Source organism: Heteronotia binoei, chromosome 6 (assembly GCF_032191835.1).
Source record: "Heteronotia binoei isolate CCM8104 ecotype False Entrance Well chromosome 6, APGP_CSIRO_Hbin_v1, whole genome shotgun sequence".
Lineage (NCBI taxonomy): Eukaryota > Metazoa > Chordata > Lepidosauria > Squamata > Gekkonidae > Heteronotia > Heteronotia binoei.
The window spans coordinates 144,246,974-144,272,914 of NC_083228.1; the positions used below are offsets into that span (position 1 = coordinate 144,246,974).

General features: G+C 50.3%; 1 protein-coding gene across 2 annotated transcripts in view; it reads right to left on the bottom strand.

The window, feature by feature from the left end:
* Positions 1 to 2,836: 2,836 nt before the first annotated feature.
* BCL6 (BCL6 transcription repressor) overlaps positions 2,837 to 25,941 on the bottom strand; it is a 53,196-nt gene continuing 30,091 nt past the window's right edge. Inside the window, exons 3-10 of one of the 2 annotated variants that reach the window (XM_060242853.1) lie at positions 24,914 to 25,086; positions 22,044 to 22,265; positions 19,621 to 20,601; positions 16,477 to 16,658; positions 14,419 to 14,586; positions 7,968 to 8,098; positions 6,158 to 6,295; positions 2,837 to 2,980 (exon numbers count right to left, since the gene is read on the bottom strand). In XM_060242853.1, coding sequence (XP_060098836.1) covers positions 2,837 to 2,980; positions 6,158 to 6,295; positions 7,968 to 8,098; positions 14,419 to 14,586; positions 16,477 to 16,658; positions 19,621 to 20,601; positions 22,044 to 22,265; positions 24,914 to 25,074 — 2,127 coding nt within the window. In that variant the 5' untranslated portion in view covers positions 25,075 to 25,086. The remainder of the gene's footprint in view (positions 2,981 to 6,157; positions 6,296 to 7,967; positions 8,099 to 14,418; positions 14,587 to 16,476; positions 16,659 to 19,620; positions 20,602 to 22,043; positions 22,266 to 24,913; positions 25,087 to 25,941) is intronic. The other variant, XM_060242854.1, reaches the window with a different exon arrangement.

Here is a 25,941-nt window from a genome sequence, read left to right on the forward strand (position 1 = left end):
AGACACCCTGTGAGGCGGGTGGGGCTGAGAGAGCTCTGACAGAAACCGCTCTTGAGAGGAACAGCTCTGAGAGGACATGTGACTGACCCAAGGTCACCCAGCAGCTACATGCAGAGGAGAGGAAAATCAAACCCGGCTCTCCCATATTAGAGTCTACCATTCTTTGTCAACTACACCACACTGGCTCAAAGCATCTCACAATAGATTTTCCCTTCCTCTCCCCATAACAGGCACCTTGAGAGGGGATCTGAGAGAGAATCGTGCCTGAACCGAGGTCACCCAGTAAGCTTCGTATGGAAGAGTGGGGATTCAAACCCAGATCTCCAGATTAGAGTCCCCCTGCTCTTAACGACTACACCACGCCGATCTTTTTGAGGGAGTGAATAAAGCTGTCGTTGATGGGTTGGCTCTGTGTATCTTTTTCATTCCATCTTCCCCATACGCCCTTCCTTACGCTCCCTTTCGCTAAGACGACCGCAGATTTATGCCCCGCCCTTCTCTCAGAATCAGAGTCTCAGAGCGGCTCACAATCTCCTTTATCTTCTCCCCCATAACAGACACCCTGGGAGGTGGGTGGGGCTGAGAGAGCTCTGACAGAAGCTGCCCTTTCAGGGACAACTCTGCCAGAGCTGTGGATGACCCAAGGCCATTCCAGAAGCTGCAAGTGGAGGAGTGGGGAATCAAACCTGGTTCTCCCTGATAAAGACTCTGCACACTTCACCACTACACCAAACCCACATGGCTTTTGTCCACGCATGTCCCAAGATCTGCACCACAGCATTTTCTGGTGGTCAAAGGACCCCCCCCCCCTTTCCTTTTCACCAGCTTAGCTTCTCAGATCTGACAAGAACAGGCTAGGCCAGGCTATCCAGGGCAGGGTAGAAATCACTGAAAAGTCTACGGTTTTACCCAATGTTCGTTTAGACATGGCTGCTGGCTCAGAGGCATGACGTCACTTCTGGGGAAAACCTGGAAAAGCAGCCAGTCCTCTCTAGGAATCACAGGAAACTTTGTGGTTTTACCCAGCTTCCCTTTAAAACGGCCGCTAACTCAGTGGCATGACATCGCTTCTGAAGAAAACCTGGAAATGCCAACCTTTCCTCTCTAGGAATCATTGGGAACTCTATGGATTTACCACAGCTTCCCAGTGATTCCTAGGAGAGACTCCTGGCTTTTTCCCCCCTGAAAGTGACATCAAAACATTCTTGATAGCAGCTCCTCCTTCCCCCCTTCGCCCCGTTCAGTTACCGACAATCCCCGAAGGACGGTTACGGGGAGGGACGGTGGCTCAGGGGTAGAGCATCTGCTTGGGAAGCAGAAGGTCCCAGGTTCAATCCCCGGCATCTCCAAAAAAGGGTCCAGGCAAATAGGTGTGAAAAACCTCAGCTTGAGACCCTGGAGAGCCGCTGCCAGTCTGAGAAGACTACTGACTTTGATGGACCGAGGGTCTGATTCAGTATAAGGCAGCTTCATATGTTCATATGTACTCATGCCGGAGACAAAACACACCGCATACGAGCATTTCGTTGTTGCTGTTTTATTTTTTTGAATTTGTACAGCTCTATTTTACAGAACGCGTTAATGCAGTTTGACGCAGCCCAAACCCTGTCACCCGAGACTGACTTGATTGTAACACAAGTGTATAAAAGAAGACCAAAAAAAAAAAATTTCAAAAGGGAGAGAAAACAAGACAGACGATTCTTCGAACAAGAGTTTGCAACCGACTCTTCTTTGAAAGCAGACCGTACCGCCAAGGTGGGCTCCGATTTAGTCCGTACGTTTAAGAAAAAGAAAGGCACTGTGAAAACAAATGGAAAATAAAACTCCCCCAACCCACCCCCGGGGGGAGGGGGGAAACATTTTACATATATACAGACTGAAAACTAGAACAACAACAAAAAAAAATTACACTTTTATATTATTTTAAATTCCTTCTGCAGCTTGGTTGGTTTAATACACACTTCCCCTCCCCCCTTAAAATGTAAATTGTAAACCTTCACTTTCAAAAAAATACAAATACACACTCATTGCTCTTAGACAAAATATTTTCTCACCAATACAGATGCAATACTTTAAAATATCTTCTTAAGTGCCCCGACACAATAAAGACTCTCAGTTCAGCCTCCTGCCAGCAGAGGGCGACGTGAGATTTCAATTCATTTTTATATATATATATTTATATATATATATTTAATATATATCTTTTTAAAGGTTTATATTTTATATATATATATATACTTTTATTTATATATATATATATCTATTCATATATGTACAACTCTGTCGTAGATTCCTTCACCTTTGGTTAAAAAGTTAAAGCCCTCTCCTCTTTCGATACCATATACAATCTCTTTATATGCTCTCTTTCGTTAAAAACACGCCCCCCCCCCCCCCCGCGTTGCATAAAAAGAAATAAAAATTTGTTCCCGTAAAATGATATACATTCCTCAACTTCCGGCGGCGAAGGGTTAAAAAGAAAACAATTTGAAACTCCACTGCACAGATTTTTTCGAGAAAGGCTCTCCGCGGACCTCTCTCCCCTGCACACCGTAGATCAGACTACGCATCTTTAAAAAGATTCACATAACTGGGAAACAAAAATGAATTAAAACAAAACCCGTTTATTTTATGTTTCTTCTTCCCCCCGCCCCGCCCGCCCCACCTATCTGCACTCTGGGCTTATAGAGGCACTCCACTGTGTGACAAAAAAAGGTTTGTTTTTTTCCTTAAAGTGTTATCAGTATCCTTTGGACACGGGGGGCCCCCCCCACCCCCGTCCGTCCCCATCTTCGTCCCCCCCACGTTGGATTCCGGCCCCCCCGAGACCACGGCGTCTTCAGCAAGCCTTAGGGAGCTCTGGAGGGACCTCTGCTGTCGAAACCCGGTACTGCACTTTCGTGTTGGTGATGGCCCCGTGCTTTTGGCGAAGGTGGAGGCGAAGTTGACTTTTGTGGCGGAAGTGCAAGTTGCACTTTTCACACTGGAGGAAGGGAGAGAGAGAGAGAGGAAGGTCAGGTACTAATACATACAGAGTTGTTTTTTTAAAAAAGATATTACTACAAAGAGAGCCAGTTTGGTGTGGTGGTTAAGTGCGCGGACTCTTATCTGGAAGAACCGGGTTTGATAACCCCGCTCCTCCAATTGCACTTGCTGGAATGGCCTTGGGTCAGCCAGAGCTCTCGTAGAGTTGTCCTTGAAAGGGCAGCTGCTTGGGAGAGCCCTCTCAGCCCCACCCACCTCACAGAATGTTGTGGGGGAGGAAGATAAAGGAGATTGTAAACTGCTCTGAGACTCTGCCCTTGAAAGGGCAGCTTCTGTCAGAGCTCTCTCAACCTCACCTGCCTCACAGGGTGTCTGTTTTGGGGGAGGAAGATAAAGGAGATTGTAAGCTGCTCTGAGACTCTGCCCTTGAAAGGGCAGCTTCTGTCAGAGCTCTCTCAACCTCACCTGCCTCACAGGGTGTCTGTTGTGGGGGAGGAAGATAAAGGAGATTGTAAACTGCTCTGAGACTCTGCCCTTGAAAGGGCAGCTTCTGTCAGAGCTCCCTCAACCTCACCCGCCTCACAGGGTGTCTGTTGTGGGGGAGGAAGATAAAGGAGATTGTAAGCTGCTCTGAGACTCTGTCCTTGAAAGGGCAGCTTCTGTCAGAGCTCTCTCAGCCTCGCCCACCTCATAGGGTGTCTGTTGTGGGGGGAGAAGACATAGGAGATTGTAAGCCGCTCTGAGTCTCTGATTCGGATAGAAGGGCGGGGTAGAAATCTGCAATTCTTCTTAAAGGTAGGGGGAACAAAACTCATTGGGGGAGAATCCTATCTCCGTGGGCCCCCCTCACTGAGCTGGTGCAAGTCTAGACACAACTACATATCAAGGATGGGTTGTGGTTCAGTGATAGAGCCTCTGCTTGGCATGCAGAAGGATCAGTCCCCAGCATCTCCAGTGGAAAAGGCATCAATTCCCAGCATCTCCAGTTAAAAGGACCAGGCAGGAGGTGATGGGAAAGACCTCAGCCTGAGACCCTGGAGAGCCATGAAGTGGGGCTGTAGCTCAGTGGCAGAGTGTCTGCTTGGCACGCAGAAGGTCCCAGGTTCAATCCCCAGCATCTCCAGTTAAAAGGACCAGTAAGGTCTGAAGGACCTCAGCCTGAGACCCTGGAGAGCCATGAAGTGGGGCCCTAGCTCAGTGGTAGAGTGTCTGCTTGGCACGCAGAAGGTCCCAGGTTCAATCCCTGGCATCTCCAGTTAAAAGGACCAGTAAGGTCTGAAGGACCTCAGCCTGAGACCCTGGAGAGCCACAAAACACCCACTCTGAGTCAAAGGTCATGACCATGAAGGACCAAGGGTTGATTCGGTATAAGGCAGCTTGAGGTGTCCATGTGTGTGTGTGTGTGTGTGCGTCCACATCCCTTAGAGTCCGGCTGTAATTATGTCTAATCTTAGATGCTTGTTTCAGTACACAGGAACATAAAAACACAAGAGAAGCCATGTTGGATCTGGCTAATGGCCCATCCATGTTCTTTTGGACACAGAGTGTGGGACTCAAAAAATATATTATAGCATTGGAAAAAGTGCAGAAAAGGGCAGCTGGAATGAGATAAATTAGACAATGACCCACTTTACATTTCGAAAAACAAGGTATATAGAGATATCCTACTACTTTTAACTTGTTCTTTTACATTTTTTTATTAAATTATTGCGGACGAAGCTTCTCTCTCTAACTTTCTTTCTCCCTGCCGAATAGTTAGTTATTATATTTGTTTGCTGAATAGTGAAAGATGCACTTGCATTATCTGGTTTATATATTGATAAGACCCTCTTGTTTGGTTGTCTTTCATCTGTCTACTTTGATATCACCAAAATTCTATGATGGATACAAGGTGATTGTACTTGAGAGTTTAAAAAAAAAAAAAGGGTCGGAACACCTCCCCTACGAAGAAAGGTTAAAATGCTTGGGTCTCTTTAGCTTGGAAGAAACGTCGACTACGGGGTGACATGAGAGAGGCTTACAAGATTATGCATGGGATAGAGAAGGTAGAGAAAGAAGTCCTTTTCTCCCTTTCTCACAATACAAGAACTCGTGGGCACTCCATGAAATTGCTGAGCAGTCGGGTTAGAACTGAAAAAAGGAAGTCCTTCACCCAAAGGAATTCACTGCCACAGGAGGTAGTGGCAGTTACAAGCATGGACAGCTTCAAGAGGGGATTGGATGAACATCTGGAGCAGAGGTCCATCAGTGACTATTAGCCGAAGCGTATTGTTGGAACTCTCTGTCTGGGGCAGAGATGCTCTGTATTCTGGGTGCTTGGGGGGAGGAGCAACAGTGGGAGGGCTTCCAGTGTCCTGGTCCAACTGGTGGACCTCCTGATGGCACTTGGGTTTTTTGGCCACTGTGTGACACAGAGTGTTGGACTGGATGGGCCACTGGCCTGATCCAACATGGCTTCTCTTATGTTCTTATGTGACACAGAGTGTTGGATTGGATGGGCCATAGGCCTGATCCAACATGGCTTCTCTTATGTTCTTATGTGACACAGAGTGTTGGATTGGATGGGCCATAGGCCTGATTCAACATGGCTTCTCTTATGTTCTTATGTCCAACACTCTGTCACACAGTGGCCAAAACAAACAAACAAACAAAACCCAGGTGCCATCAAGAGGTCCATCAGTGGGGCCAGAACACTAGAAGCCCTCCTACTGTTGCCGCCCCCCCAAGCACCAAGAATACAGAGCATCACTGCCCCAGAAAGAGAGTTCCCACAATAAGCTGTAGCTAACAGCCACTGATGGACCTCTGCTCCAGATGTTGATCCAATCCCCTCTTGAAGCAGGCTATGCTTGCAGCCGCCACCACCTCCTGTGGCAGTGAATTCCATGCGCTGATCACACTTTGGGTGAAGAAGGACTTCCATTTATCTGTTCTAACCCGTAGCCGTCTCACCCTGTTGATTGCAAATTATGTCATCTGCCTTGAGAAAAGTGGACCGCTTCAGACCAACGTGGCTACTCCGCCCAAATCTATATTCACGGTAAAACAGGAAGAAGAAGAAGAAGAGGAAGAAGAAGAGGAAGAAGAAGAGGAGGAAGAAGAGGAAGAAGAAGAGGAGGAAGAAGAAGAAGAGGAAGAAGAAGAAGAAGAAGCAAAACACGAACGGCTGACTTACATGGTACGGCTTCTCTCCGGTATGGATCCGAAGGTGACTCTTGAGGGTCTGGAGGTGCCTGAAGCGGGTGCCGCAGATCTCACATGGGTAGGGCTTCTCACCGGTGTGGATCAGGACGTGGGCGCGGAGATGGGCTACCTAGCAAAACAATGGCGCTGTCAAGGCACGCAAGTTGCACACAAAAGTTGGAACCGGGATTCCTTCTAAGCTTAAGTGAGTGTGAGCTAGCTCACAGTTTTTTTAGCCCCCCCCCGGCTCACACCGTTTTGTCTTAAGCTTAGGAAAAATGGCCCCAGAGCAAGCTAGTTGATGCGGTAGAATCACAGAATCAGAGTTGAAGGGGACCTCCAGGGTCATCTAGTCTAACCCCCTGCACAATGCAGGAAACTCAGAAATAAAAAGGTCAAGGTAGTCCCCTGTGCAAGCGCCAGTCGTTTCCGACTCTGGGATGACGTTGCTTTCACAACGTTTTCACTGCAGACTTTTTACGGGGTGGTTTGCCATTGCCTTCCCCAGCCATCTACACTTCCTCCCCAGCAAGCTGGGGACTCATTTGACCGACCTCGGAAGGATGGAAGGCTGAGTCAACCTCGAGCCGGCGACCTTAAAACCCAGCTTCCACCGGGGATCGAACTCAGGTCGTGAGCAGAGCTTAAAACTGCAGTGCTGCAGCTTTAACACTATGCGCCATGTACAATGTACAATTGTGCACTTTATTTTGGTGTCATGGTTAAGTGCGCAGACTCTTATCATGGCCCGGCCCAATAAGATCTCATTTATGCCAGATAAATGAGTTTGACACTACTGCTCCAGGGTTTTCAAGTCATTCAGAGGTGGTTGCGCCTGTGTCAGGCCCCTGGTATTCCTTAGAATCCTAGAGTTGGAAGGGACCTCCAGGGTCATCTGGTCCAACCCCCTGCACAATGCAGGAAACTCACAAACGCCTCCCCCTAAATTCACAGGATCTTCATGGCTGTCAGATGGCCATCTAGCCTCTGTTGAAAAACCTCCAAGGAAGGAGAGCCCACCACCTCCCGAGGAAGCCTGTTCCACTGAGGAACCGCTCTAACAGTCAGGAAGTTCTTCCTAATGTTGAGCTGGAAACTCTTCTGATCTAATTTCAACCCACTGGTTTTGGTTCGACCTTCTGGAGCCACAGAAAACAATTCCACACCATCCTCTATAGGACAGCCCTTCAAGTACTTGAAGATGGTGATCAGATCACCTCTCAGCCGCCTCCTCTCCAGGCTAAACATCCTCAGCAACTTCAACCTTTCCTCATAGGACTTGCTCTCTAGACCCCTCACCGCTCATGTCACCACTCAGAATCATAGAGTTTGAAGGGATCTCTACGGTCATCTAGTCCAACCCCCTGCACAATGCAGGAAACTCACAAACATTTCCCCCTAAATTCACAGGATCCTCATCGCTGTCAGATGGCCATCCAGCCTCTGTTGAAAAACCTCCAAGGAAGGAGAGCCCACCACCTCCCGAGGAAGCCTGTTCCACTGAGGAATCCCTCTAACGGTCAGGAAGTTCTTCCTCATGTTGAGCCGGAAAACTCTTTCGATTTCATTTCAACCCATTGGTTGAAATTAGTTCACAACTTTTAACGCCAGCAGCTCACCGAGTAGAATTTTTGCTCACAAGACTCCAAAGTTTAGAGGAAGCACTGATCTGACCCTTACAGGAGCCTAGCCGGTGTTCTATCACCTGGTCTCAGCAGACAAGACTGGAAGGATGGACGTTTTCCCCCTCCCCCAAGAGTCCTTCCACCTCTCAAGCATCTTAAAAACCCACACACACAAACCTGGACGAATCTCGCGCCGCAGGTCTCGCACTTGTACGGCTTCTCTCCGGAGTGGATCCGTGTGTGAGTCTTCAGGTTGGCTGGCCGGTTGAACTGGGCCCCGCAAATGCCGCACCGGTAGGGTTTCTCGCCTGTCGGGAGCAATGAAAGAGAGCCCGCTTAGCGCCGGAGATGTGGAGGGCAATATCCCCAGGAGAGTTCCCTCCCGAAGCTCAAAGCCCCATCAGAGTTGTGTATGTATTTAGGACCCAGGATATTTTAAGAGGGATTTGTGGGGTCTTTGTAACCCAACTTCTTGCATTTCTTGTAACCCAAGAAAGGTTAAAGCGCTTGGGGGCACTTCAGCTTGGAGAAATGTCGACTGAGGGGTGGCGTGATCGAGGTTGACGAGATTATGCCTGCGATGGAGAAGGCAGAGAAAAAAGTCCTTTTCTCCCTTTCTCACAATACAAGAACTCGTGGGCATCCGATGAAATTGCTGAGCAGTCGGGTTAGAATGGATAAAAGGAAGTCCTTCATCCAAAAGGTGATTAACACGTGGAATTCACTGCCACAGGATGTGGTGGCAGCTATATGCACAAACAGCTTCAAGAGGGGATTGGATGAACATCTGGAGCAAAGGTCCAGCAGTGGCTATCAGCCACAGCGTATTGTTGAAACTCTCTGGTCTGGGGCAGGGATGCTCTGTATTCTGGGTGCTTGGGGGGGGCACAGTGGGAGGGCTTCTAGTGTCCTGGCCCCACTGGTGGACCTCCTGATGGCAACTGGATTTTTTTGGCCACTGTGTGACAAAGAGTGTTGGACTGGATGGGCCATTGGCCTGATCCAACATGGCTTCTCTTATGTTCTCTGTATTCTGGGTGCTTGGGGGAGGCATACTGGGAGGGCTTCTAGAATCCTGGCCCCACTGGTGGACCTCCTGATGGCACCTGGTTTTTTGGCCACTGTGTGACACAGAGTGTTGGACTGGATGGGCCATTGGCCTGATCCAACATGGCTTCTCTTATGTTCTTAAGTTCCTCATTAAAAACACACACACACAAATCATGCCCTGTTTCTCAGCAGCTGAGATGAAGGTTTCTCAACGGGGGGAAGGACTTCCTGCCCCGTCATTTGACCATGTCAAGATAAAGAGCTCACGGGTATAAATAGGCAAATAAATACAGAACACTCTGTGAGGGTTTTTACAAATTCATATGATACCAAAACAATTTTTTACTAAACAATATTTAGTGGCATTCCAAAAATTCCCTTTGACAAAAAACTGTACAACGTTCTCTCTTTCTTTGCAGAGCTAAACAAAACCCAAGAAGAAGAAGAATTGCAGATTTATACCCCGTCCTTCTCCCTGAATCAGAGACTTAGAGCGGCTTACAATCTCCTACATCTTCTCCCCTCACAACAGACACCCTGTGAGGTGGGGGCAGATTTATACCCTGCCCATCTCCCTGAATCAGAGACTCAGAGCGGCTTACAATCTCCTATATCTTCTCCTTCCACAACAGACACCCTATGAGGTGGGGGCAGATTTATACCCCGCCCTTCTCCCTGAATCAGAGACTCAGAGTGGCTCACAATCTCCTCTATCTTCTCCCCCCACAACAGACACCCTATGAGGTGGGGGCAGATTTATACCCCGCCCTTCTCCCTGAATCAGAGACTCAGAGCGGCTCACAATCTCCTATATCTTCTCTCCCCACAACAGAAGCCCTGTGAGGTGGGTGGGGCTGAGAGGGCTCTCACAGCAGCTGTCCTTTCAAGGACAACTCTGCCAGAGCTATGGCTGACCCAAGGCCATCCCAGCAGGTGCAAGTGGAGGAGTGGGGAATCAAACCCGGTTCTCCCACATAAGAGTTCGAGCACCTAATCACTGCACCAAAATGACCCCAGAAATTCCAAAATGGATATGACCAGACCTCGGATTCAGCAGGAGCTCACCGGAGCACAGCTCCTGAACCTTTCTGACAGTTCCACCTCCTACTTCCCACCTTGTCCACTGAATAGGAGGTGCAGCTGCGTAACAATCCCTGGATGAGCTCCACCATCTTTTTTTCTACAAAATGACTCCTGGATATGACCGCTTCCCAAAAGAGGTGTGGCTGCAAACGGATTGCGCTTCTGTCCTCTTTTCGGAGTTTCCTTCTTCAGGCGGCTCACTAAAGGGGTAAACTATTTCAATAGGCTGCACTTCTGTTTCCAGTGAATCTGGCTCAACATTTTTATTTGCCCTGGGCTTCTCTTCTCTGGTTCTTTCAAGGGAAGCTCAGGGCAAACAGAAGTGTTGAGCCACATCCATTGGAGACAAGAGCACAGCCCATTGAAATAATTTAGTGAGTATACATGGGAGTATATTTATTTTATTTTTGTTTCAAACAATGTTATTAGTAGCATATGGTAATAAATTTCAATTTCTTACATCATTTGTTTTAAACAATTTATTGGTAGCATATGGTTACAAAGCTTATCTATTTCTTAATTTTTTCTTTTTTCACATTAACCCATATGACATTTCCATCCCCCCTCCCTCCAATGTTGACTTCCCCGAGGTTATAAGTTCAAATCCATACTAAAGGCACTTCTGATTGCTCAAAGTTCCGTATATATATTCTTACAACTAAAAAAATGTCCAATATTTCTTTACTTTCCAAGTTTTCTCCATATATCCTTTAAATTTTCTTACATCATTAATAATCACTTTTCTAATCTATCCCATATATTACTTTCTACCCACCCCTCCCCCCGTTACTTGACTCCCGCTGGTGTTATAGACTTAAAATCTTAATATTAAAGGTACCCTTAATTAAAAAGAACCAAAATTAATATCCTCCTCCCTCTTATACTTAAGTCATTATCAAAAATTGTCCAATGTCTGTTTATTTTCCACTTTTTCTATGTATCTTCTGAACTTTTCCACTCCATCTTAAATACTTCTAAATCATAGAGACTGACTGGCAGAGACTGACCAAGAGAAAGATCTTGGGGTCGTGGTAGATAACTCACTGAAAATGTCAAGACAGTGTACGTTTCCAATAAAAAAGGCCAACGCCATGCTGGGAATTATTAGGAAGGGAATTGAAAACAAATCAGCCAGTATCATAATGCCCCTGTTTAAATCGATGGTGCGGTCTCATTTGGAGTACTGTGTACCATTCTGGTCGCTGCACCTCAAAAAGGATATTATAGCATTGGAGAAAGTCCAGAAAAGGGCAACTAGAATGATTAGAGGGCTGGAACACTTTCCCTATAAAGAAAGGTTGAAACGCTTGGGACTCTTTCGCTTGGAGAAACGTCGACTGCGGGGTGACATGATAGAGGTTTACAAGATAATGCATGGGATGGAGAAAGGAGAGAAAGAGGTACTTTTCTCCCTTTCTCACAGTACAAGAACTAGTGGGCATTCGATAAAATTGCTGAGTAGACAGGTTAAAACGGATAAAAGGAAGTACTTCTTCACCCAAAGGGTGATTAACATGTGGAATTCACTGCCACAGAGGTGGTGGCGGCCACAAGCATGGCCACCTTCAAGAGGGGTTTAGAAAAAAATTTGGAGCAGAGGTCCATCAGTGGCTATTAGCCACAGTGTGTGTGTGTGTGTGTGTGTGTATATATAAATAAAAAAATTTGGCCACTGTGTGACACAGAGTGTTGGACTGGATGGGCCATTGGCCTGATCCAACAGGGCTTCTCTTATGTTCTTATAGTCTCAGAGTGTATTTCTTTTATTTACCTTGCATTTGCATGCCGCCCACTCCACATACGGACTTTGGGCAGCTCACAGTCACAATACCATAAGAACAATGCCTTATGGCTATAAAATCAAAACATATATAGCAATTTATAATTTAACAACTTACAAATGGTGCTATGTAATTTCTTACATAGGCGGTCCAGCTCCATTATAGCTCTTAATTCTCTGTATTGCTCTATTAGGTGTCTTATAGATCAGGGGTGGCCAACGGTAGCTCTCCAGATGTTTTTTTTGCCTACAACTCCCATCAGCCCCAGCCATTGGCCATCCTGGCTGGGGCTGATGGGAGTTGTAGGCAAAAAACATCTGGAGAGCTACCGTTGGCCACTCCCGTGATAGATGGATGGTAATATTCAGCGACAGATTAGTGGCAGCTCTTCACGCATTAGTTACTGTAGGCCTGCTGGAAAAGGTCGGTTTTGCAGGCCCTGCGGAATTGGGAGGGATCCCGCAGGGCTCTCGTGGCCTCTGGAAGGGCGTTCCGTAAATTAGGGGCTGCCACCAAAAAGGCCCTCGCCCGTGAAGAGCTTAGTCTGGCCCCCCTCGATCCGGGGATGGATAACAGATGTTGACTTCCTGAACGCAGTGCTCTCTGGGGTATATATGGGAATAAGACTCAAGAAAATATGTATTTAAAATATTGTTTAAAATAATGTTTTATAAAATCATAGAGTTGGAAAGGACCTCCAGGGCCATCTAGTCCAACCCCCTGCACAATGCAGGGAACTCACAAATGCCTCCCCCTAAATTCACAGGATCTTCCTTGCTGTCAAATGGCCATCTAGCCTCTGTTGAAAAACCTCCAAGGAAGGAGAGCCCACCACCTCCCGAGGAAGCCTGTTCCACTGAGGAACCGCTCTAACGTTCAGGGAGTTCTTCCTAATGTTGGGCTGCAAACTCTTTTGATTTAATTTTCTATGACATGCCAGCCCCTTTGATGAGCTGCCAGAAGAAGGAAGCTCCGGAAAGAGGGCATGAGCACCGTCCGTTTGCAGCCACGCCTGTTTTGAGAAGCAGTCACAGCCGTTGAGGAATTTCTTGGGACTTTGTGCAGCTCCGGAAACAAAGAGAGAACATCGTACAATTTTTTTGTCGAAGGGAATTTTTGGAATACCACCCAATATAGTTTAGGTATAAACATTGTTTTGGTATCATATGCATTCGTAAAAAACCTCACGGAGCACTCCATATTGATTTGCCTCATCCTCTGAGCAAGCAAGACTAGAAATTTTGAGATCTTGCCGTCGCCGTAGATCACAGAGTGCTTTACAAAAGAGAAGGGGGAAGACAAAGCTTTGTAAGGCCAGGGCACGATCCACCTTCCCCCTCCACGAGCAGACACAGGGCTACACTCAACCCCCTGGAGAGGGCGCCTCCACACTCTTCTTGAATGCTCTCAGGCTGGCTACGAAGGGCTGATGGAACCTGTCCACCTTGACTCTCAAGGGTTTTTTTTTGTAGCAGGAACTCCTTTGCCTATTAGGCCACACCCCCTGATGTAGCCAATCCTCCTGGAGCTTACAGGGCACTTCGTGCAGGGCCTACTGTAAGCTCCAGGAGGATTGGCTACATCAGAGGGGTGTGATCTAATATGTAAAAGAAGAAGAAGTAGATTTATATCCCGCCCTTCATTGAATCTCAGAGTGGCTCACAATCTCCTTTACCTTTCTCCCCCACAACAGACATCCTGTGAGGTAGGTGGGGCTGAGAAAGCTCTCCCAGAAGCTGCCCTTTTAAGGACAGCTCTGCGAGACCTACGGCTAACCCAAGGGCATTCCAGCAGCTGCACATGGAGGAGTGGGGAATCAAACCCGGTTCTCCCAGATAAGAGTTCGTGCACTTTCATCTGGGAGAACCGGGTTTGATTCCCCATTCCTCCATGTGCAGCTGCTGGAATGCCCTTGGGTCAGCCGTAGCTCTCACAAAGCTGTCCTTGAAAGGGCAGCTTCCGTGAGAGCTCTCTCAGTCCTACCCACCTCACAGGGTGTCTGTTGTGGGGGAGGAATGGATAGGAGATTGTGAGCCACTCTGAGAGACTGTCCTTGAAAGGGCAGCTTCCGTGAGGGCTATCTAAGCCTCACTCGGTTCCCAGGGTGTCTGTTGTGGGGGAAGAAGGGAAAGGAGATTGTGAGCCACTCTGAGACTCTGTCCTTGAAAGGGCAGCTTCCGTGAGAGCTCTCTCAGCCCCACCCGGCTCCCAGGGTGTCTGTTGTGGGGGAGGAAGGGAAAGGAGATTGTGAGCCACTCTGAGACTCTGTCCTTGAAAGGGCAGCTTCTGTGAGAGCTCTCTCAGCCCCACCCACCTCCCAGGGTGACTGTTGTGGGGGAGGAAGGGAAAGGAGATTGTAGGCTGCTCTGAGACTCTGTCCTTGAAAGGGCAGCTTCTGTGAGAGCTCTCTCAGCCCCACCCACCTCCCAGGGTGTCTGTTGTGGGGGAGGAAGGGAAAGGAGATTGTGAGCTGCTCTGAGACTCTGAGATTCGGAGTGGAGGGCAAGATATAAATCCAATATCATCATCTTCTCCTCTTCTCCTCACTGTTCTCATGGCAAGCTAGGCCCCATGCCCAATTTGCAGGTGGGATGACAGAGGGCCCCAGATCTGAGCCTGGGCGCAGCCCCTCTGCTTCTCTGGCCACCCCGCTGCTTCCTGGCCCATCCCGAGAGGCCAAACCAAGGTGCCTTTCCCCGCCCCGGTGGCCGTACCTGTGTGGACGGTTTTATGGCTGGCTAGGTTCCCTTTGTAGCGGAAGGAGGCCTGGCAGCGATCACACTTGTAGGGCTTGTCACTGTGCATTTGGAGGGAGTGTCTCTTGAGGGAAGTCTCTTCGGAAAACCTGCAGTGGCATTCGTTGCAGAAAAAGGTTCCGTTTTCTGTCGAGAGACAGAGGGGGAGGGGAGAGGGGGGACGGGGGCGTGAGATGAGCAAGCCCTGGAAAAGGTGCGGAAAAGGATGCCCGCGTTGCTCTGGGGCAGGAGAAGGCGTCCCGAGCTGGGGTTCCAGGTGAACCCCCCCCAAAAAAGAACACCCTTCAGAATCCCAGACGGGGCGCTGGAGGGCCGGCGGCAACCCACACATGGTGGCGGATGGTGACCGAAGCGTGGCCCGCCTGGCGAGAACGGTTTGTACAGCACCCTGTGATTTACTTGGACGAACTCCCTGATCGAGATGTTCCCAGCTAGGAAGGGGAACCCAATTTAGATCCTTGGCTTTCCAAAGTGAAATGTTCCACCACCCTCTTCTTAAAATTAAAAGGGAGGAGCTCTAATTCTGCAATTCTGGAACGTGGGCACGTCAAATTCTGCAATTCGGGAACGTGGGCACGTCAAATTCTGCAATTCGGGAACGTGCGCACGTCAAATTCTGCAATTCGGGAACGTGCGCAGGTCAAATTCTGCAATTCGGGAACGTGCGCAGGTCAAATTCTGCAATTCGGGAACGTGCGCAGGTCAAATTCTGCAATTCGGGAACGTGCGCAGGTCAAATTCTGCAATTCGGGAACGTGCGCAGGTCAAATTCTGCAATTCGGGAACGTGCGCACGTCAAATTCTGCAATTCGGGAACGTGCGCACGTCAAGTTCTGCAATTCGGGAACGTGCGCGTGTCAAATTTTGAAACCCTGCAAATGACAATGGGTAGGCAACCTGAGGAAAAGACATGCCAGATTTTTTTTTTGTGCGTTGGGCGGATTGCTGCAGAGGTCAGAACCCAGGGATGAAAACGGAAGGTTTGAATGCTTTAAATTTTCAAATGAGGTTAAGACTTCAAACAAGAACCACAGCTCCTGATTTTCTGACATTGGTGGCCGTCCGTGTTATTTCGCTGAGACTCAGGGCAGATTTGGGGGAGTGACCCTGTGGTTCAGAGACAGAGCATCTGCTTGGCATGCAGAAGGTCCCAGGTTCAATGCCGGGCATCTCCAATTAAAGGACCAGGCAGGAGGGGATGGGAAAGACCTCAGCCTGAGACCCTGGAGAGCTATAGAGAAGGGCCATAGCTCAGTGGCAGAGCCTCTGCTTGGCGTGCAGAAGGTCCCAGGTTCAATCCCCAGCATCTCCAGTTAAAAGGACCAGGCAGGAGGTGATGGGAAAGACCTCAGCCTGAGAACCTGGAGAGCAGCTGCCAGTCTGAGTAGACAATACTGACTTTGATGAACCAAGGGGCTGTTTGGGGTCCATGGCTCAGTGGTAAAGCATCTGCTTGGCATGCAGAAGGTCCCAGGTTCAATCCCCGGCATCTCCAGTTGAAAGGAACGGGCATGAGGTGATGGGAAAGACCTCAGCCTGAGACCCGGGAGAGCCATGAAGTGGGGCTGCAGCTCAGTGGTAGAGTGTCTGCTTGGCATGCAGAAGGTCCCAGGTTCAATCCCCGGCATCTCAAGGTAAAAGGGCCAGGTAACAGGTGATGGGAAAGACCTCCGCCTGAGACCCTGGAGAGCTGCTACCAGTCTGAGTAGACAATGCCGACTTTGATGGACCTAGGCAGCTTCACATGTGTTCTTGTGTGTACACACAGCAACTCAGCACAATCGACAAAATGTGACAATCCATAATCAGTGCGATAAGAGTTTGGGACTGCAAAAAACTGAAGCCAAGCGGAAACGGAGCTGAAACAAAATGGAAGTACTAACGCTGTCTCCGTGTGGAACGGAGGGAATCAAAAGAAACGGACTCCACTTTCGAGTCGGTCTGAAACCAGAGCCTGGCTTCTTGACGCCGAGAGACGCCAGCCAGAACGACAGAGGGGGCCCAGCGAAGACTCACCACAGCTGGAATCGGAGTACTCGGACCGCGTTTCCCCCATCTCTTCTCCAAAGTTTGAGCCGGGGGTATGAAGGCACATCTCTGAATGCTGGGGGGACTGCGAGCCGCAGGAACTGCACTTGGAGGAGTGGAGATACAGGGGAGACTGGCCCTCCATGCTCCGGGGGGAGGCGTCGAGGGACCTGGGCGACAAAGAGACACATTTGCACAACGGTAAGATTCAAGTCAGAAAGTAGTTGGCAGTTCACTCAAGGGATTCAAGAAGGATAGGGAAGTGAAGATGATGATGATGATATTGGATTTATATCCCGCCCTCCACTCCGAAGAGTCTCAGAGCGGCTCACAATCTCCTTTACCTTCCTCCCCCACAACAGACACCCTGTGAGGTGGGGGCAGATTTATACCCCGCCCTTCTCCCTGAATCAGAGACTCAGAGCGGCTCACAATCTCCTTCCCCTTCCTCCCCCACAACAGACACCCTTGAGGTAGATGAAGATATTGGATTTATATCCTGCCCTCCACTCCGAAGAGTCTCAGAGCGGCTCACAATCTCCTTTCCCTCCCCCCCCCACCCCCGCACAACAGACACCCTGTGAGGTGGATGAAGATATTGGATTTATATCCGGCCCTCCACTCTGAAGAGTCTCAGAGCGGCTCACAATCTCCTTTCCTTTCCTCCCCCACAACAGACACCCTGTGAGGTGGGTGGGGCTGGAGAGGACTCTCCCAGCAGCTGCCCTTTCAAGGACAACCTCTGCCAGAGCTATGGCTGACCCACGGCCATTCCAGCAGGTGCAAGTGGAGGAGTGGCGGTTGGCCATTGCCTAGCACCCCACCCCCGGGCTTCCTGGGTGGTCTCCCATTCGAATACAGACCTGGGCTGACCCTGCAGATGGTGCACACGCAGGCACTTTAGCAGAGTAAAGACAAGAGTGCACGCAGGCACTTTTCAGAGTAAAGACAAGAGTGCACGCAGGCACTTTAGCAGAGCAAAGACAAGAGTGCACGCAGGCACTTTAACATAACCTCTTTTCCCAAACAGTCTGCACTGAAATGAATCCAAACCGTCTGCAGTAAAATAAATCACTCCATCTTCACAAAGAATGAGCTAGAGGCAAGGGTGTCAAACATGTGGCTCGGAGGGCCGAATCTGGCCCCCAAAGGGCTCCCATCAGGCCCCCCGAGCAACTGGCTGTCATCTGCTTCCTTCTCCCTCTCTTTTGCTTCCTTCTGCATCACAGCTTGCTTGGCCAGGCTTGCTCAGTCGCACAGGAGCTACAGAGCAAAACCTCTATTTTCTCCATTGGCTAAGGCTCCTCCCTTGGGGAGGAAGGGGGGAGGGAGAGCTTTTTCAGTGGAACAGGCTTCCTCGGGAGGTGGTGGGCTCTCCTTCCTTGGAGGTTTTTCAACAGAGGCTAGATGGCCATCTGACAGCAATGAAGATTCTGTGAATTTAGGGGGAGGTGTTTGTGAGTTTCCTGCGTTGTGCAGGGGGTTGGACTAGATGACCCTGGAGGCCCCTTCCAACACTAGTATTCTATGATTCTCAATCACACAACAGATCTACTGAGCCAAGCCTCTTTTCCTTCTATTGGCTGACGCTCCTCCTGGCCCCCTGGGGAAGGAAGGAAAGAGCCAGAGCTTCCTTTGCCCAGTTCTCTGGTTTCCCCGGGAGAAATACAAAGAAAGCACCTTTTAAGACCGTAAAGTGCTAATGTTTTAAGCATGTTTTATTTCAAGGGTTTTTTTAAAAAAAACCCAAAACCCTTTAATCGTGTTTCATTGGCTTAAACCAGACGGCCAGTTCAGGGTGGCTTGAAGCCCCCTGGAGTTTCCAGACAGTGCACAGAAAAGATACGGGCCGTGGGCGCCCAGGGAGCGTCTGGAAGGCTCTTGCATCCTGCCCGCGTCCCCCTGGGCGCTCTCCGAGCACCTCCCGGCTTTCCAGATGGCCGGGAAGGCGCCTCAGAGGTGCCGTGGCAAAAAGGTTCGAAAGTGGTGCCTTTTCGAGCCGGCTCCCGGCCAGCCTGGGACAGGACCGGGACGAGGACGGCAGGCAGATGTGCGCATGGGGACGCGCTTTTTGGGTCCGCCTGCCTCCCGTCCCCCGGGCGGCTTCAAACGCCGGTCCGTTCTCATCCTCTGTGTCCTTCATAAAGTTTGTATCTCTGCCACCTAATCTTAAATAGGGACACGCATGGCCCAGCTCAGCATGGCCCGGCCCGACAAGGTCTCGTTTATGGCAGATCCGGCCCTCATAACAAATGAATTTGACACCCCTGGTCAAAAGGGTCACCATAGGCCAGAAGCCACTCAAAAGCTCCTGTTAGCCACAGTGTGTGTATATATATATATATATATAATTTTTGGGCCACTGTGTGACACAGAGTGTTGGACTGGAGGGGCCACTGCCCTGATCCAACATGGCTTCTCTTATGTTCTTATGTGACATAGAGTGTCGGACTGGAGGGGCCACTGGCCTGATCCAACATGGCTTCTCTTATGTTCTTACGTGACACAGAGTGTGGGACTGGATGGGCCAACGGCCTGATCCAACATGGCTTCTCTTATGTTCTTATGTGATACAGAGAGTTGGACTGGAGGGGCCATTGGCCTGATCCAACAGGGCTTCTCTTATGTTCTTATATGACACAGAGTGTTGGACTAGAGGGGCCACTGGCCTGATCCAACATGGCTTCTCTTATGTTCTTACGTGACACAGAGTTGGACTGGATGGGCCATTGGCCTGATCCAACATGGCTTCTCTTAAGTTCTTATGTGACACAGAGTGTGGGACTGTATGGGCCACTGGCCTGATCGAACATGGCTTATGTTCTTATGTGACACAGAGTGTTGGACTGTATGGGCCAATGGCCTGATCCAACATGGCTTCTCTTATGTTTTTATGTGACACAGAGAGTTGGACTGGATGGGCCATTGGCCTGATCCAACAGAGCTTCTCTTATGTTCTTATGTGACACAGAGTGTTGGACTGGAGGGGCCATTGGCCTGATCTAACATGGCTTCTCTTATGTTCTTATGTGACACAGAGAGTTGGACTGGATGAGCCATTGGCCTGATCCAGCATGGTTTCTGTTATGTTCTTATGTTCTAACGCAGAGCCGCTCTGACCCTTCCGCTCACCTGTTCACAATGCTGTTGAGCCGGCTCGCCTGGGGGATTGTCGAATCTTCCCCATGAACACTCATCTTGCTGGGAGATTGCACATCCATGTTCTCCGGCTCCATGGACTGTTGGCAAGTCAGGGAGGGCCCATACGAGCGCGGAGAAAGGCTCCCGGCCTCGTTGTGGTCGGGGCTCTCTTGCTTGGCGCTCTGGTTGAGGGAGTTGAGCACAATGAACTTGTACTTCTTCCAGTTGCAGGCCTTGGGGTCGGAGGGGCTCTTGGCCGACGGGGGCCCCGAGCTCTGGCTGATGCGGGCGTTCTTGCTGCTGCTGGACTCGGTGGGCGAGTTGGGTTGGCAGTCCGACTTCTGAGGGCTCTGCGGGCTGGTGAGCACCTTGCGATTCATTGGGGCGTTCGTCGGCTCAAAGCGCTGGCTCATCTCTTCCTCCCCGGACGACTTCTCCTCCTCCTTGCTCACTTTGTCGCACGCAAAGTAGGGGGCATTGCGGGCTAGGGGAGCTGCCGGCTTGGGGCCCGGACTGTAGTGCGCGTCACCCTTGACTTCGTCGGCGGCGGCCTCTTTCGGGGAGTAGACGGCGGCGTGGCACGCGTTGGGGCAGGCGTCGGCGACGGGTCGGGTGTATTCGGGGGCGCCGGCCCGGGAGGTGTTGCAGGGCAGCGGCCGCTCCCGCGGGAACAAGTTGGCTCTCGAAACGTCCGACAAGGGCATTCTCGACTCTCTCAGTTCTTCGTCGGAGAAAAGGTAGCCGTTGACAGGCAGGGGGCTGTATCCAGTGTAGGAGAGGGGCGACCCGGACAGGCCGCTGTACAAGCTCGTGGGAAAGGCTCGCCCATCGCAAACGGGCCCGTTTCGAAGAGGCATGCCGTTCTCTGACATGTCCCTGGTCCGGTACGCCATCATCTCGGGATGACTCAGCATCCGACTCGCCAAGAACTCTTCCCGGGGAGTTTTCACAGCAGACATCATCTCTGCCTCGCTGAACACACAGGGAGAAAGAGAGAGAGAGATGTTGCATTAATACATAGATAGTGAACCCTCACTGTGGCTCACATGATCTGGACACTATATTTCTGTTGATATAGCCCAAAACTGCATTGGCCTTTTTAGCCGCCGCATCATACCGCTGACTCATGTTCAGCATATGGTTCGCTAAGACCCATAGATCTTAAATCATCTTGGTTGCCCTCCTCCAGTTTGGTGTAAGAGAGCCAGTTTGGTGTAGTGCTTAAATGTGTGGAATCTTATCTGGGAGAACTGGGTTTGATTCCCCACTCCTCCACTTGCACCTGCTGGAATGGCCTTGGGTCAGCCATCGCTCTGGCAGAGGTTGTCCTTGAAAGGGCAGCTGCTGTGAGAGCCCGCTCAGCCCCACCCACCTCACAGGGTGTCTTTTGTGGGGAGAGAAGATAGAGGAGATTGTGAGCCGCTCTGAGTCTCTGATTCAAGGAGAAGGGCGGGGTATAAATCTGCCCCCACCTCACAGGGTGTCTTTTGTGGGGGGAGAAGACAGAGGAGATTGTGAGCCGCTCTGAGTCTCTGATTCAAGGAGAAGGGCGGGGTATAAATCTGCCCCCACCTCACAGGGTGTCTGTTGTGGGGGGAGAAGATAGAGGAGATTGTGAGCCGCTCTGAGTCTCTGATTCAGGGAGAAGGGCGGGGTATAAATCTGCCCCCACCTCAAAGGGTGTCTGTTGTGGGGGGAGAAGATAGAGGAGATTGTGAGCCGCTCTGAGCCTCTGATTCAGGGAGAAGGGCGGGGTATAAATCTGCCCCCACCTCACAGGGTGTCTGTTGTGGGGGGAGAAGATAGAGGAGATTGTGAGCCGCTCTGAGTCTCTGATTCAGGGAGAAGGGCGGGGTATAAATCTGCCCCCACCTCACAGGGTGTCTGTTGTGGGGGGAGAAGATAGAGGAGATTGTGAGCCGCTCTGAGTCTCTGATTCAGGGAGAAGGGCGGGGTATAAATCTGCCCCCACCTCAAAGGGTGTCTGTTGTGGGGGGAGAAGATAGAGGAGATTGTGAGCCGCTCTGAGCCTCTGATTCAGGGAGAAGGGCGGGGTATAAATCTGCCCCCACCTCACAGGGTGTCTGTTGTGGGGGGAGAAGATAGAGGAGATTGTGAGCCGCTCTGAGTCTCTGATTCAGGGAGAAGGGCGGGGTATAAATCTGCCCCCTCCTCACAGGGTGTCTGTTGTGGGGGGAGAAGATAGAGGAGATTGTGAGCCGCTCTGAGCCTCTGATTCAGAGAGAAGGGCGGGGTATAAATCTGCAATTCTTCTTCTCTGTACTTTTTCCAGCTTTGCCACCTCCCTTTTTGAGATACAGGGATCAGAACTGGACACAGTACTCCCAATGAATAATATTAGAAAGCGGAGGTTATCCCTTGCGCTCAGATCTCATCCACATCGCCCGGCTCACCTGGAGCTGAGAAGCCTGCGGCAGGTATCCACGACGTGTTCCATCTGCAGATAGAGGGCGGTGGTCATGACGGCCATGATGTTGCTCTCCCGCAAGTTGAGGCGGGAGGTGTACATGAACTCCAGGAGGATGCCAAAGCCTTCGGGGTTGACCTCGGGGTCCAAGTTGATGACGTTCAAATTGCACTTGAGCTGGTCCGTGAAGATGCTGTAGAACAGGCCGCTGGGAGGAAGAAGAAGAAGAAGATGATGATGATATTGGATTTATATCCCGCCCTCCACTCCGTAGAGTCTCAGAGCGGCTCACAACCTCCTTTGCCTTCCTCCCCCACAACAGACGCCCTGTGAGGTAGATGAAGATATTGGATTTATATCCCGCCCTCCACTCCAAAGAGTCTCAGAGCGGCTCACAATCTCCTTTCCCTTCCTCCCCCACAACAGACACCCTGTGAGGTAGATGAAGATATTGGATTTATATCCCACCCTCCACTCCAAAGAGTCTCAGAGCGGCTCACAATCTCCTTTCCCTTCCTCCCCCACAACAGACACCCTGTGAGGTAGATGAAGATACTGGATTTATATATCCCGCCCTCCACTCCGAAGAGTCTCAGAGGGGCTCACAATCTCCTTTCCCTTCCTCCCCCACAACAGACACCCTGTGAGGTAGATGAAGATATTGGATTTATATCCCGCCCTCCACTCCGAAGAGTCTCAGAGCAGCTCACAATCTCCTTTCCCTTCCTCCCCCACAACAGACACCCTGTGAGGTAGATGAAGATATTGGATTTATATCCCGCCCTCCACTCCAAAGAGTCTCAGAGCGGCTCACAATCTCCTTTCCCTTCCTCCCCCACAACAGACACCCTGTGAGGTAGATGAAGATATTGGATTTATATCCCGCCCTCCACTCCGAAGAGTCTCAGAGCGGCTCACAATCTCCTTTCCCTTCCTCCCCCACAACAGACACCCTGTGAGGTGGGTGGGGCTGGAGAGGGCTCTCCCAGCAGCTGCCCATTCAAGGACAACCTCTGCCAGAGCTATGGCTGACCCAAGGCCATGCTAGCAGGTGCAAGTGGAGGAGTGGGGAATCAAATCCGGTTCTTCCAGATAAGAGTCTGCACACTTAACCACTACACCAAACTGGCTCTCCAGAAAGGGGAAAGAAAAGAAACACACTGGTTATTCCAAAGGCTTTCATCTTGGATGTCTATCGCAAAGGTCTTCAGAGCAGCTACGGTTTCAGAGCCACCCCTGGATGGTTCTCTTCCCTATTTCCCTGAACCAAATTCTAGCAGGAGCTCCTTCGCATATTAGGCCACACACCCCTGATGCAGCCAATCCTCCAAGAGCTTACATGGCTCTTGGTACAGGGCCTACTGTAAGCTCCGGGAGGATTGGCTACAACACGGAGGTGTGGCCTAATATGCAAAGGCAGGGGTGGAATTCTAGCAGGAGCTCCTTTGCGTATTAGGCCACACACCCCTGATGTAGCCAATCCTCCAAGAGCTTACAAGGCTCTTTTTTGTAAACTCTTGGGAAGATTGGCTACATTCAGGAGGGGTGTGGCCTTATCTGCAAAGAAGCTCCTGCTGGAATCCCACCCCGTCCCAAATCCATATCACATGAACATGTTCGAAGCATGTACACCCAAACTCCCTTATTTTTTTTAAAAAAAGGAGCAGGTATCCTACGCGTGGTAGTGGAGATTACTGCCAAGTTGTGACGGACTTACAGCAACCCTGTAGTCTTTTCAAGGCAACATATGTTCAGAGGTGGTTGGCCATTGCCTTCCTCTGCGTAGCAACCCTGGACTTCCTTGGTGGTCTCCCATCCAAGTACCAACCATGGCTGACCCTTCTTAGCTTCTGAGACCTAACGAGACCAGGCTAGCCTGGGCCATCCAGGTCAAGGCAAGAGACAAACAGAGGTGGCTGGCCATTGCCTGCCTCTGCGTAGCAACCTTGGACTTCCCTGGTGGCCTCCCATCCAAGTATGAATGAGGAACTGTGGAACGGGTTTCCTCAGGAGGTGTGGGCTCTCCTTCCTTGGAGGTTTTTAAGCAGCGGCTAGATGGCCATCTGACAGCAATGAGGATCCTGTGAATTTAGGGGGAGGCGTTGGTGAGTTTCCTGCATTGTTGCAGGGGGTTGGTGATTAACACGTGGCATTCACTGCCACAAGAGGTGGTGGCAGCTGCAAGCATAGCCAGCTTCAAGAGGGGATAGGATAAGCATATGGAGCAGAGGTCCATCAGTGGCTATTAGCCACAGCTTTTCGTTGGAACGCTCTGTCTGGGGCAGGGATGCTCTGTATTCTTGGTGCTTGGAGGGGGCACAGTGGGAGGGCTTCTAGTGTCCTGGCCCCACTGGTGGACCTCCTCATGGCACCTGTTTTTTTTTTGGCCACTGTGTGACCCAGAATGTTGGACTGGATGGGCCACTGGGCTGATCCAACATGGCTTCTCTTATGTTCTTATGTGACACAGAGTGTTGGACTGGAGGGGCCATTGGCCTGATCCAGCAGGCTTCTCTTATGTTCTTATGTGACACAGAGTGTTGGACTGGATGAGCAATTGGCCTGATCCAACAGGCTTCTCTTATATTCTTATGTAACACAGAGTGTTGGACAGGATGGGCCATTGGCCTGATCCAACATGGCTTTTTTTATGTTCTTACTAGATGATCCTGGAGGTCCCTTCCAACTCTATGATTCTAGGACTCAGGGTACTTAGCTTCTGAGACCTGACAAGATTGGGCTAGCCTGGGCCATCTAGGTCAGAGCTACCCTCCTCCTACCAACTAAAAGAGACCCTCACCCCCACTCAGGACACCATCTTGCATTCTTCTTGGCCAAGATGGCGGCACCCCTCACCTGCAGGCCATCAGGACAGTCTTGTGGGCTCGGAACTGCTCCCGGTTGACGACGATCACCACGTCCGTCAGGATATCCCTGCTCCTCAGGCGATTGAGATTGAGAAGGACGTCGCTCGCGTGTCGGGTGAACTGGATGCAACTGTCGGCCGGAGACGCCATCTTGTGTCTGTCCTGAGGAGAAGCAGAAGGGAGGGAAAATGGAGAGTCGTGAATGGGCGGGATGGCACGGACAGCTGACAGTGTTCTTAGCTCAGAACGGCTCTGGGAATTGGACTGTGGAATGCCGAGGATTCTCCTGGTCCTTTCAAGCCACAATAAGGTTCTAGAAGAATAGCTGTCTTGGGAGAAGTCACCGCCATGAAAGGTGCCAATTGTCTGACTCAAGGCAGACCAAGAGCCACACAGTTGCTTCATAACAGCTTGTCATGATGCCCATGAATGGAGATGGGTGTATACTCCATCCACATGATTCAGCCTAGAATTACCACCCACCCACCCATCTATCCATCCAGCTGTTGTGGAGGAGAACAACTTGAAGAACAGGTGTGGTATCAAAAGCTCTGTACCACAACCAATCCCTCAAAGGAATGTTCCATAGTCAAAGGCAATGCACTCTGGGAAACAGGTGGAACATTTCCCTTCATGCCCATGTTGGATGTTCCTGCAAAAGCCTGGCATTAAGAATACCAGAGGGCAAATCCTACCACAAGAAGTGGTGGCAGCTACAGGCATAGTCAACTTCAAGAGAGGACTGGAGAAACGTCTGGAGCAGAGGTCCATCAGTGGCTATTAGCCATAAGGTATAGATGAAACTCTCTGTCTGGGGCAACAGTGGGAGGACTTGTAGTGTCCTGGCCCCACCTCCTGATGGCACCACCTCCTGATGGACCTCCTGTTTTTGTTTTTTGCCAGTGTGTGACACAAGAGTGTAGAACTGGATGGGCCACTGATCCAATATGGCTTCTCTTCTGTTCTTATATTCTTAAGTGATGTTCTGTATTCTTGGTGCTTGGGGGACAAGAGTGG